This window comes from Phocoena sinus, chromosome 17 (genome assembly GCF_008692025.1).
Source record: "Phocoena sinus isolate mPhoSin1 chromosome 17, mPhoSin1.pri, whole genome shotgun sequence".
Taxonomy (NCBI): Eukaryota; Metazoa; Chordata; class Mammalia; order Artiodactyla; family Phocoenidae; genus Phocoena; species Phocoena sinus.
Genome location: NC_045779.1, coordinates 34,415,967 through 34,430,366, shown reverse-complemented (window position 1 = coordinate 34,430,366; position 14,400 = coordinate 34,415,967). Strand labels below are relative to the sequence as shown.

Below are 14,400 nucleotides of genomic sequence, written 5' to 3'. Positions count from 1 at the left end.
TCTGCAGTTATTGAGATGATTATATGAATTTTATTCTTCAGTTTCTTAATATAATGTATGACATAGATTGTTTTGCAGATATTGAAGCATCCTTGCATCCTTGGGATAAATATATTACTTGATCATGGCTCATGATTCCTTTCATGTATTGCTCAATTTGTTTGCTAACACTTTATTGAGGATTTTTACATTTATCTTCATATTGGCCTGAAATTTTCTTTTTGTGTGTGATATCTTTTCAGGTTTTGGTGTCAGGGTGATGCTGGCCTCACAGAATGAGTTTGGAAGTGTCCCTTCCTCTGCAATTTTTTGGAATATCTTGAGAAGAATAGGTGGTAACTCTTTTCTAAATATTTGGTAGAATTCATCTGTGAGGATAACTGCTCCTGGACTTTTGTTTCTTGGGGGATGTTTTATTACTTTCTCAATTTCATTCCTGGTATTTGGTCTGTTCATATTTTCTGTTTCTTCTGAATATGTTCATTTCTTCTACATTGTCCATTTTATTGGCATATAATTGTTCATGGTAGCCTCTTATGATCCTTTGTATTTCTCTGGTGTTGGTTATAACTTCTGTTTTATTTCTGATTTTAATGATTTGGGTCCTCTCTTTTTTCCTTGATGAGTCTGGCTAAAGGTTTATCAATTTTGTTTATCTTTTCAAAGAACCTGCTCTTGCTTTCATTGGTCTTTTGTTTTTGTTGTTGTTTTTTTTTTTTTTTTTTACTGTTTTTAAGTCTCAGTTTTATTTATTTCCTCTCTGATCTTTATGATTTCTTTTCTTCTACTAAATTCAGGTTTTGTCTTTTCTTCCTTTCCTAGTCCTTTGGGTGTAAGGTAAGGTTATTTATGTGAGATTTTTCTTGTTCCCTCAGGTAAGCTTGTATTGCTATAAACTTCCTCTTAGACCTGCTGCTGCTGCATCCCATAGATTTTTGATCATTGTGTTTCCATTTTAATTTGTCTCCATTTATTTTTTGATTTCTTCTTTGATTTTTCCAGCAACCCATTGGTTTTTTATAGGCATATTCTTTAGCCTCTACGTGTTTGTGTTTATTTGTACTTTTTTTTCTTGATTTCTAGTCTCATAGCATTGTGGTTGAAAAGTTTCTTAATATTATTTCAGTCTTCCTAAATTTACTGAGACTTATTTTGTGGCCTAGCATGTGATCTATCCTGGAGAATGTTCCATGTGCCCTTGAAAAGAATGTGTAATCTGCTGCTTTTGGATTGAATGTCCCATATATACATCTGTTAAATCCATCTTGTCTAAGGTGTTGTTTAAGGTCAGTGTTTCCTTATTGATTTTCTGTTTGGATAATCTGTCCATTGATGTAAATAGGGTGTTTAAGTCATCCCCTAGTATTATTGTATTATCATCAATTTCTCCCTTTATGTCTGTTAATATTTGCTTTACATATTTAGGTGTCCTACGTTGGGTTTATATATATTTACTTTTGTTATATCTTCTTCTGGGATTGATCCCTTGATCATTATGTAATGTTCTTTTTCTCTTTTTACAGTCTTTGTTTTGAAGCATACTTTGTCTAATATAAGTATTGCTACCCTAGGTTTTTTTGCATTTTCTTTTGCATGGAATATCTTTTTTCCATCCCCTCATTTTCAGTCTGTCTGTGTCTTTAGATCTGAAGTGAGTCTCTTATAGGCAGCATACATATGGATCTTGTTTTGGTTTCCAAGCAGCCATTCTATGCCTTTTGATTGGAGCACTTAGTTATTGACATTTAAAGAGATTATCAATTGGTGTGTACTTATTGCCATTTTGTCAATTGTTTTGGGATTTTTAAAGTTCTTTTTTGTTCCTTACTTCTTTTTTTTTTGCTCCCTTCCCTTATGATTTGATGACTTCCCTTGTGATTTGATCTTTAATGTTATGTTTGTATTCCTTTCTCTTTTTTTGTGTGTACATCCATTGTAGATTTTTGGCTTGTGGTTTCCATGAGTTTTTATATACATATATATATATATATATATATATACTGATATATTGATATATATATATAGGTGACTTTAAATAGTCACGGATATATATATATATATATATATATATATATATATATATCCGTGACTATTAAAAGTTGTTAATCTTTTAAGTTCAAACCCATTTTAACAACTCTGCATTTTTACTCCAATGCCCGCATTTAATGTTTTTGACATCATATTTTACATTTTTGTTTTTTATATCCCCTAACTATTGTGGATATAGATGATTTTACTACTTTTATCCATTAACCTTTCTACTAGCTTTATATGTGGTTGATTTATCTTACTATATATTTCCCTTTACTAATGAGATTTTTCCTTTCATAATTTTCATATTTCTAGTTGTGGCTTTTTCTTTTCTGCTTAGAAAAGTCCCTTTAACATTTCTTGTGAAGCTGGCTTGGTGGTGATGCTGTCTTTTAGCTTTTTCTTGTTGTAAAACTTTTGATCTCTTCTTCAAATCTGAATGAAAGCTTTGCTGTATAGAGTATTCTTGTTTACAGGTTTTCCCTTTCATCACTTTAAATGTATCATGTCACTTTTCCTGGCCTGCAGAGTTTCTGCTGATAAGTAAGCTGAGAGCCTATGGGAGTTCCCTTATATGTAATTTGTTGCTTTTCCCTTATTGCTTTTAATATTGTCTCTTCATCTTTAATTTTTGCCATTTTATTATAATGCTTCTCAGTGTGTCACTTTGGGTTGAACCTGTTTGGAACTTTCAGTCATTCCTGGACCTGAATTACTGTTTCCTTTCCCAAATTAGGGAAGGTGTCAGTACTGTGTTCAACTATGTTCTCTGCCTCTTTCTCTTTCTCTCTCTCTATTGTCTTCTGGGACCCCTATAATGCAAATATTAGTACACTTGATGTAGTCCCAGTGGTCTCATAAATAGTTCTATTTCTTTTTTTTCCTTTCTTCCATTCAGCTTGAGTGATTTCACTACTCTATCTTCCAGCTTGCTGATTTGTTCCTCTGTAGTATCCAATTTATTGTTGATTCCTTCTAGTGCATTTTTAATTCCTTCTAGTGCATTTTTAATTTCAGTTTTGTATACTTCATCTCTGTTTGGTTCTTCTTTACATTTTCTATCTCTTTGTAAAAACTTCTGACTTCTGACATTTCCCTCTGTTTTGTTTATCCAAACTCTTCTCTCAGGTTCTTTGAACATCTCTATGATAATTAACTTGAACTCTTTATCAGATACATCACTAACCTCCACTTCACTTAGTTCTTCTTCTGGAGTTTTATCTTGGTCCTTCATTTGGGACTAATTCCTCTATCACCTCATTTTGCCCAATTTGCTGTTTTTATTTCTAAGTATTTGGTAGGTTTGTTACATTTCCTGACTTTGAAGAGGAGTCCTTTTGTAGAAGATGTCCTATGTGTACCTGTGGTGCACTCCTCTATGGTCACCAGAGCTACATGCTTTAGGAGTGCCCCATTTTTGTGTTGTGTGGGTCCTTCCATTTTGGCTGACTGACTACTGTGGCTGATCTGGTTGGTGTGGCTAGCCCCTGTCTGGTTGATTGCCAGGCCTTGCCATGGGCAGAGGATGCCAACTACTTGTGGGCAAGGACTGGTCATGACATGGCTGCCACAGTGTCCTGGGATTCCTGGGGCTAGTGCTGGACCAGTGGCAGGTGGATCTTGGTGCTGGGGTGGGTGGCTGTAGGGTCACAGGTGCCAGATCTAGTCTTGCCCTACTCGTGTATGAGACAAGTTCCAGACATGGCTTGCTGCAGGGTCCAGGGTGTCCCAAAGCTGGTGTCAGCCTGCTCGTGAGTGGGGCTGGATCCCAGGGCAGCTGGCTGAGGGGTTCAAGGTGTCTCAGAGCTGGTGTCTCAGAGCCGAGGCCTAAAGGGTTGGAGTCAGCTTACTAGTGGGCTGTAATGAGGCCTTGAGCATACCAATCCTAATTCCAGCTCACTGGTGGGCAGACCCGGGTTCCAGGGTCTCTGAATCCTGGGTCCTGAGGGTACCAGAGTTGATGTGTAGGCTTGTTGGTGGGTGGGCCTAAGTCCCAGGGGATTCTGGGGCTGGTGCCTGCTCAATGGTGGGTGAGGCTAGTCCTAGGGCTAGTGCCAGCCCATTGGTCAGTAGAACTATGTCTCAGGGTCTCTGGCTGCAGACCCCTGGTGGGGGGGTTTCCCAGATTTGGTGTCAACCCACTGTGGATGAGGTTGGGTCCTGATGGCAGACTGTGGGGCCCTGTGATTTCTTGAGGCTAGTGCCAGTGCTTTGGTGGGTGTGGCCAGGTCCTGAGCCCTCTGGTGAATAGGGTTGGGTCCTGGAGCCACTGTGGACTCAGGGATTCTTAAGTCAACCAGCTTGCTGGTGGGTGAGACTGTGTTCCCACCTGACTAGCTGCTTGTCTTGAGGCGTCTTAGTTCTAGTGCTCACAAGCTGGTGGGCAGGGACAGGTCTCAGCACTAATTAGCTAGAAGAAGGATTCCAAAGTGGTGCCTGCCATCATCAGCGTCCTTGTGGTAGAATGAGCTCCCCAAAATAGCTGCCACCAGTGTCTATGTCCCCAGGATGAGTTACAGTTTCTTCCTGCCTCTCCAGGAAGCTCTCCAAGATCAGCAGGTAGGTCTGACCCATTCTCTTTTCAAGTCACTACTTCTTACCTGTATCCCAGAGCATGTGAGAATTTTTGTGCACATTTTAAGAGTGGAGTCTCTATATCCTACAGCCTTCTGGCTCTCCCCAAGGTGAACCCTCCTCGCCTTCAAAGTCAAATGTCTGGGGGTTTGATTTCCTGGTACATAACCCCAAGCTGTAGACCCTGATGTGGGGCTTGAACCCCTTGCTCACTTGTGGAGAAGCTCTGTGATTGTAATTATCATTTCATTTGTGGGTCACCCTCTTAGGTATATGGATCTTGACCATACCACTTCCCTGCCCCTCCTACCCATCTTGTTGTGATTCCTTTTAATGTATCTAGTTGCAGAATATCTTTTCTGCTAGTCTTCTTGTCTTTCTCATCAATAGTTGCTCTGTAAATAGTTGTAATTCTGATGTGACCATGGGAGAAGGTGAGCTCAGTGTCTTCCTATTCCACCATCGTGGCCACTCCTACAATGGTTCTAAATGAGCTTCATGATTTTTCCTGTACTTTTGATACTGACCAGGAGAAGATATTACCCCAAGTAGTCCCTGATCCTAAGAAGCTACATGAGGAGTAGAGCTGAATCCAACCTACAAGCTGGAGCCACATCCAGCTGAGATCACTCAAATCACAGTCAAACATAGACCCATGAGAGAAAAGAACCAAATATTTCCAGTTGTAATCACTGAGATTTTGAGGTTGTTTCACTGTAAAAAATGACTAATGATCCATTACCCCTAGACAAATAGCTTTACTTTCTGGGGAGATGGAGATACTAACATCTATCTTATAAGGTGTTAGGATAAAATAAGACAGTGTTCAAGAAAGCACTTTGAAATCTTTCAAGTACAATCTGTGTAAATACAGACTATATCTATACATTGATTTTCTGAAATGGTAGATATTTAAATATTAATTTATGTTAAAATGACATGTTCAAGTGATATGTGCAGGTACATACAGATACATATATACATACATATGCATATATATTCATACTTTATAAAAATTACTCTACTTAACAACATAAGTTTTTATATTTCAAAGTATTTTAAAGTAATTAATATAAATTACATGGTTAAAATATGATGACCTAATGAATATTATTGAGGTCTCAGTCTCATAAATCATATACTACATTATGCACTTCAAAAGCCACTATAAATTTAGTCCTGTTATGAAAGGAAGCAATAACCTTTTCCTAAAATGAATTTAGAGTATGCTTAACCAGGCTTGGGAATCTGGGATTAGGGTGCAGACTAAAGGGCACCTCTTTGCTTGGAGATGATGATGATTTCTATAGGTCTTAAGTCTTTCACATATTAGGTGATTGAGTCACTTTCTTCCCTACCCAACATGTCTCTGTGTACTGTCCAAGTACAACGGCTAGGATTCTGACAGAACTGATGATTAGGATCACTACCTTAGTTCTTAATATCTTAGACTCTTTACCACTTTGGTTTCAGACAAACTTGTTCGGTGTAAGAAAAGCATTCCATTATTATTGTTTTAGCTGCCTTTTGGTCCTTTTTAAACAAGTCAATATGAAGATACAATTGAGTCAACTTCAAGAAAAATGACAAAGTTTCATTACCTGCACCATAGACATTAAACTGAGGGCTGTTGGGGGAGAAGCTTTTGTGTCTCTGGACTCGACGACTTGATCGTTTTCCAGGCCATTGAATCGACAGGACTTCTGGTTTGGTTGGCCCTTGTCTTGAACAACAAAGACAATATTTAACCTCAGTTAATATTAAACCTCAGATTTAACCACATCTTCAAAGATCAGACACAAATATTTTCTAGTGTAGTGAAATGAAAACTTATGAGAACTATGGCTTGGCAACATGGTCTAGAGATAGCTGGTAATTTGACATTATAAGTGAAACTAAGGAAAAGAGGGGGGAACATGGCAGAGTAGAAGGACCTTGAGCTCACCTCCTCTCACTAAACTCAATATTTTGTAATAACCTATAAAGGAAAAGAATCTGAGAAAGAAAATAAAAATATATATATATAAAACTGAATCATTTTGCTGTACACCTGAAACCAACACATTGTAAATCAACTATACTTCAATAAATTATTTTTAAAGTTATTAAGCAGAAAAAAAAAGAAAATACATTGGGCTTTATTTATTCTTGTAATTTAAAAGTTTGAGTAAAACATCATACCTTGATTTGTAATTTAAGAAAAACTAGTTTCTTTTATTGCCCAAATTATCAATGGAAAGAATGCTTATTTGTACACTTCCACAGTATTTTGTTTAGTCTGAGAACACCTATGGAGTTTGTTTTTCCTTTTATTCAGTTTTTAACTTAACTGTTTAAATCAAAGCTAAATATCCATATAGTTAAAAAGTCAAATAATTCTATAAACCTTTTTCTACAAACAGGTTCTCCCCTTCACCATATTGTGCCCTCATTCTCCTTATACAAAGACAACACTTTTCAACAAGTGTTTATTTGTGTTTATCTATATATAACAATACTATCTCTTGGGGAGGTGTGACCAAGATGGTAAAGTAGGGAGACTCTGAGCTCACCTCCTCCCATGGGCACAACAAACTTACAACAATTTACAGAGCCACTATTGACAGCAACAATCTGAAGACTAAAAGAAAAGATTTTCCACCACTAAAGGAACCACAATAAGATGGGTGGGACAAATGGAGATGCAGTATAGTCAAGATCCACACCCCTAGGTAGGCAACCCACAAAGAGAAAGAAAACCACAATTGCAGAGGTTCTTGCCAAGAAGCAAGGGGTCCAACTACCACATTGAGCTCCCAAGCCTGGGGTTCTTTACTGGAAAGATGAGCCCCCAGAACATCTGGCTTTGAGGGCCAGTGGTGCTTGCATACAGGAGACCTGGAGGGCTGTAGGCAACAGAGACTCCATTCTTAAAGGGTACAAACAAAATCTCACACAATCTGAGATCCACAGTGAAAGAGCAATTTAAAAGAATCCTGGGTCATACCCAAGCTCTCCAGCTGATCTTGGAGAGCTTCCCAGAGAGGCAGGAGGTAACTGCAACTCTCCCTGGGGACACAGAGAGTGGTAGCAACCTTTTTTAGGAACCTGCTCTACCACAAGGACACTGGTGCTGGCAAGCACCATTTTGGAATCCTCCCTCTCGCATATTAGTGCTGGGGGTTTACCTGTACTTTAGCAAACTGGCATCCATCCTGGGAACCACAAACCCAGCAGCCAGCCACAAGAGACCCAGCTCTTCCCACCATCTGCCGCAGGACCTGGCCTGTCCCAGTCCCAGGTACCTTGGACCACACAGCTATCTGCCCTGAAGCCCAAATGCTGCCCAACAGTGAACTGGCACCAGCCCTGGGACTCCCCAGACCATGCAGCTAGCCACACTGGGACCTGGCCCTGCCCATCAGCTACTATGAAGCTGGGTCTAGTAGCCAACTGGGCCAGAGAAAAGCCCCACCTGCCAGTACACCCATAGTAATTGGTCCCACTATAACAGAAGGGCCCATGCAGCCCACATAGTGGGTATGCCTAGAGTATATAGTTCTGGTGAACAGAGGGAAGTGTTTTGCCAGGCCCAATATGATGTCTCCTATAGAAGTCCACTTCCTCAAGATCAGGAAACATAACTGACCTACCTAATACATAGAAATAAAACAAAGAATTTGGCAAAATGAGGTGACAGAGGAATATATTCCAAACGAAGGAACAAGATAAGACCCCAGAAGAAGAACTAAGCAAAGTGGAGATAAGCAAACTACCCAAAAAAGAGTTCAAGCTAATAATCATAAAGAGGCTCAACAAACTCAGGAGAAGAATGGATGCACACAGTGAGAAATTTCAGTTAGATAAAAAAACTAAACACAGCTGAAGAATACAATAACTTAAATAGAAATACATGGAGGGAATCAAGAGTAGAGTAGATGATACAGGAGGAAATGGATCAGTGCCTGGAAGACAGAGTAGTGGAAATCACCAAGGCTGAACAGAAAAAAGGAAAAATAATTTTAGAAAATGAAAATAGTTTAAGAGACCTCTGGGACAACATCAAGGTAACTAACATTACCATTACAGAGGGCCCAGAAGGAAAAGAGAAACAGAGGAAGAAAACTTACTTGAAGAAATAAAGGCTAAAAACTTCTATAATCTGAGAAAAAACAACAGACATCCAAGTCTAGTAAGAATAGAGGATCCCAAACAAAATGAGCTCAAAGAGATCCACACCAAGACAAACTGTAATTTAAATGGCAAAAGATTGTAGATAAAAAGAGAATCTTAAAAGCAGCCAGAGAAAAGCAACTAGTTATACACAAGGGAACTCCCATAAGACTATCAGCTGACTTTTCAGCAGAAACTTTTCAGGCCACAAGCAAGTGGTCAGATACATTTAAAGTGATGAAAGAAAAAACTTACAATCAAGAAGACTCTACCCGGCGATGCTATTATTCATATTTGAAGGAGAGATAGAGTTTTACAGACAAGCAAAACCTAAGAGTTCAGCATCACTAATCTAGCTTTACAACAAATGTTAAAGGGACTTTTCTAAGTGAAAAAGGAAATACCACAACTAGAAATATGAAAATTATAAAAAGAAAATCTCATTGGTAAAGGAAAATATGCAGTAAAGGTGGTAGATCAACCACTTATACAGCTAGTAATAAGGTTATAGGACAAAAGTAGTAAAATCATTTATAACCACAATAAGTAGTTAAGAGATTTACAAAAGAAAAGTATATAAAATATGAAGTCAAAAACATTAAATGTGGCAGGGGGAGTAAAAATGCATTGTTGTTAGAATGTGTTTCAACTTAAGAGATCAGCACGTTTAAATAATCACAGATATATATAGGTTATTATATATAAATGCCATGGGAACTACAAACCAAAAATCTATAAAGAGATATATACACACAATAAAGAAAGGAATCCAAACATAGCATTAAAATAGTCATCAAATAAAAAGGGAAAATAGCGAAAGAGCTAAGTTACTAAAAAGAACTATACAAAACCCCCAAACAATTGACAAAATGGCAATAAGTACATATCTATGAATAATTACTTTAAATGTAAATGAACTAAATCCTCTAATGAAAGCACAGAGAGTGGCCTAATAGATTAAAAAAAAAAACAAAAACAAGACTTGTATATGCTGTCTACAAGAGACTCACTTCTTATCTAAAGATACAGATGCTGAAAGTGAAGGGATGGAAAAAGTATTCCATGCAAATGGAAATGAAAAGATAGTTGGGTTAGCAGTACTTACATCAGACAAAATAGACTTTAAACAAAGATTGTAAAAAAGAGACAAAGAAGGACATTACATAATGATAAAACAATCAATTAAATAAAAAGATATAGCAAATGTAAATGTATACACACCCAACATAGGAGCAATTAAATACATACAGCAAATATTAACAAACATAAAAGGAGAAATTGACAGTAATACAATAATACTAAGGAACTTGTAAGAGCTGGTTCTTTGAAAAGATAAACAAAATTGATAAACCTTAATCCAGACTCATCAAGAAAAAAAGGAGGGCCCAAATCAATAAAACCAATAAAATCAGAAGAAAAAAAAGGGGGGGAAGCTACAACTAACATCACTGAAACACAAAGGACCACTAAGAGATTACTAGAACAAATACTTGCCAACAAATTGGGAAACCTAAAAGAAATGGACAAATTCCTAGAAACATACAGTCTCCCAAGTATGAATCGGAAAAAATAGAAAATATAAACAGACAAATTACCAGTAATAAAATTAAATCAGCAATCAAAAAAACCCAAAAACCTCCCAAATAACAAAAGTCTAGGACCACATGGCTTCACAGGTGAATTCTAGCAAACACTTAAAGAAGAATCAACACCAATCCTTCTCAAACTATTCTAAAGATTTGCAGAGGAAGTTAACCTTCTGAACTCATTCTATGAAGCCAGCATCACCATGATACCAAAACCAGCCAAAGGCATCTTGAAAAAAGAAAATTACAGGCCAATATCACTGATGAACATAGAAGCAAAAATCCTTCACAATGTATTAGCAAACTAAATTCAACAAAAGACTCATACACCATGATCAAGTGGTATTTATCCCAGGTATGTAAGGATAATTCAATATCAAAACAATCTATGTGATACACTACATTAAGAAATTGAAGAATAAAATTCATATAATCATCTCATAGATGCAGAAAAGTCTTTTAACAAAATTCAACAACCATTTACGATAAAAACTCTCCAGAAAGTGGATATAAAGGGAATATTCCTCAACAAAGTAAGGCCATATATGACAACCCACAACTAACATCATACTTAATGGTGAAAAGCTGAGAGTATTTCCTCTAAGATCAAGAGCAAGACAAGGATGCCCACTCTCACAACTTCTATTCAATATAGTATTGGAAATCCTAGTCAAAGCAATCAGACAAAAAGGGAATCCAAATTGTAAAGAAAAAAGGAAAACTTTCACTGAAGATGACATGATACTATATATAGAAAATCCTAAAGATGCCACCAGAAAACCTACTAGAACTAATAAATGAACTTAGTAAATTTGCAGGATAAAAAAAATACTATACAGAAATCTATACACTAACAATGTTTCTATATACTAACAACAAACTATCAGAAAGTGAAATTTAGAAAACAAGCCCATTTATTACAATTGTATCAAAAAGATTAAAATTTCTAGGAATAAATCTAACCAAAGAGGTAAAAGTACTAGTCAGAAAGATGTACGATATTGATGAACTGAACATAACACAAATGAAAAGATATACTGTGCTCAATGATTGGAAGAATTAATATTGTTACAATGACCATACTACCCAAGGAAATATAAAGACTCAGTGCAGTCTCTATCAAAATAAAAATGGTAATTTTCTCAGAGCTAAAATAAATAATTCTAAAATTTGTATTTAAACACAAAAGACCCCGAATAACCTAAACGATCTTAAGAAAGAAGAACAAAGTTGGAGGTGTCATGCTCTCTGAATTCAAAATGTACTACAAAGCTATGGTAATCAAAACAATATTGTACTGGCACAAAAACAGACAGCTAGATCATGGAGCAGAATAGAGAGGTAGAAATAAACTCACCCTTACATGATTAATTAACCTAGGATAAAGGAGGCAAGAATATACAATGGCAGAAAAGACAGCTTCTTCAATAAATGTTGGGAAAACAGCTGCATGCAAAAGAATCAAACTGGACTACTTTATAACACCATATACCAAAAAGAAAAATAAAGAAAAATCAAAATCGTTTAAGGACTTAAATGCAAGACCCAAAACTATAAAACTCCTAGAAGAAAACACAGGCAGTAAGTTCTTTGACATCATTCTTAGCAAGATTTTTCATACCTGTATCCTCAGCAAGAGAAACAAAATGAAAAATAAACGAATGGGACTGCATCAAACTAAATAACTTGTGCAGTGAAGGGAACTATCAACAAAATGAAAATGCAGCCTACTGAATGGGAGAAGATATTTGAAAATGATATAACTAATAAGGGGTTAATATCCAAAATACACAACTAACTCGTACAACTCCTCAACATCAGAAAATCAAACAAGTCAATAAAAATGCGTGGAGGACCTGAACAGACATTTTTTGAAAGAAGACATAGCAATGGCCAGCATACAAAAAGATGCTCAACATCACTAATCATCAGGGAAATGAAAATCAAAATCACAATGAGATATCACCTCCCACCCTTCATAATGGCTGTTATCAAAAGGGCAACAATAAACAACTGTTAGTAATGTTGTGGAGAAAAGGGGGGCCTCGTGCACTGCTGGTGGGAATGCAAATTGGTACAGACACTATGGAACACATTATAGATGCTCCTCAAAAAATTAAAAATAGAACTACATATGATCTATCAATTCCACATCTGAATGTTTTTCCAAAGGAAAAAAAACTATAATTTGAAAAGTTGAAAAGAGGTACTTCCCTGGTGGCACAGTGGTTAAGAATCTGCCTGCCAATGCAGGGGACGTGGGTTTGAGCCCTGGTCCGGGAAGATCCCACAAGCCATGGAGCAACTAAGCCCATGAACCACAACTACTGAGCCTGCTCTCCAGAGCCTGTGAGCCACAACTACTGAGCCCATGAGCCACAACTACTGAAGCCTGCATGCCTGGATCCCATGCTCCACAACAAGAGAAGCCACTGCAATGAGAAGCCTGTGCACAGCAATGAAGAGTAGCCCCCGCTCACCTCAATGAAGACGCAACACAGCCAAAAATAAAATATAAATAAATTAATTAATTTTAAAAAATGTTGACAAGATATACACACCCCTGTGTTCATTGCAGTATTTTTTTTTACAATAGTCATGATATGGAAGCAACCTAAGTGTCCATCAGTAGATGAATGGATATGTGTGTGTGTCTGTGTGTGTCTGTGTGTGTCTATTTACATATATGACATACGTGTATATATATACATACATATGTATATATATTTGTGTTTATATATATATATATTCACACACACACACACACACACACACACACAATGGAATATTCCTCAGTCATCAAAAAAGAATTATGCTAAGTGAAGTATGTCAGAGAAAGATAGACCATATGATTTCACTTATATATGCAATCTCAAAAACAAAATGAACAATCATAACAAAATAGAATCAGACTCATAATTACTGAGAACAAACTGGTGGTTGCCAGAGGGGAGGGGAGATGGGAAGAGTGAAATAGGTGAGGGAGATTAAGAATTACTAATTTCCAGTTACAAAATAAATGAGTCACAGGGATGAAATGTACAGCATGGGGAATATATTCAATATTGTAATAATAATATGGTGACAGATGGTAACTAGACTTATTGTGGTGAACTTTTTGCTATCCCTTTCTTTTTCAGTTTTAGGCTTTAGGTATCAAATTCCCTATATGAAAAGCTCAGGCCAAAGATATATACATGGAAATGTAAGGAACTTCCAGGAAGGCTGTTTAAAAGGAAGAATTGAGCTGAGAGGCTGCCTATTCTTTCCTTATACTTCTTTCTTGGTTGGAATATGAACGTGGTATCTGGAATTCCAACAACCAGCTTTGGCATGAGGTAAACTTGCAAATGAAAGTCATGTACGAAGATGTGAAAAAGACAGGAAATCTATGATAAATCTGTAGAGCTGCCATACTTGCCTTAGACTGCCCACCACCAGGCTCTTTAGCAGGAAATAATAAGCTCTTATGTGATTAAGCCACTTTTCGCCCTCTGTTATATGCAACCCCCCCCACCCAAAATAAGATTCCTTTAGCCTCTCTCCTATTTTGGATTCTCCCTCCCCACCCCACCTCTGCCTTTATCTTTCTTTTTTTTTTAAACTGGATTTCATTTTTCTTTTAGTTTATTCCTTTGTTTTGGAGAGAAAATGCCTCCAATTGCTTCATAAGAAATGGAATACCATGAGAGGCAAAATTCTTGAGACACTGCATGTATAAAAATACTTTAATTTTTCCTCCAGCATTATTAGTGGTTTTATGGAGTAAAGAATTTTAGGTTGCAAATCTTTTCCATTCAAATTTTGAAGAAGTTGCTTGATTGAATTTTAGCTTCCAGTCTCATTATTGAAAAATATAGTGTTTTCTTTATCATTTGGGTTTTTCTCTCTGGGAGTTTTTAGACACTTCTCCTCATCTCCAGTATTCTGAAATTTCAAAATGGCATGACTTGGCGTGTGACTTTTATTATTCATTATAATGGCTCTTAGTCTGTTCTATCAACCTGGAAACTCATGTCCTTGTTCTGAAAATTATTTCTTTGATAATGTCTCTCCC

General features: G+C 36.9%; 1 protein-coding gene across 1 annotated transcript in view; it reads right to left on the bottom strand.

The window, feature by feature from the left end:
• NECAB1 (N-terminal EF-hand calcium binding protein 1) overlaps positions 1 to 14,400 on the bottom strand; it is a 300,474-nt gene that overhangs the window by 64,851 nt on the left and 221,223 nt on the right. The window contains exon 7 of the mRNA XM_032609361.1: positions 6,207 to 6,328. Within this exon, the coding sequence (XP_032465252.1) occupies positions 6,207 to 6,328 (122 nt within the window). The remainder of the gene's footprint in view (positions 1 to 6,206; positions 6,329 to 14,400) is intronic.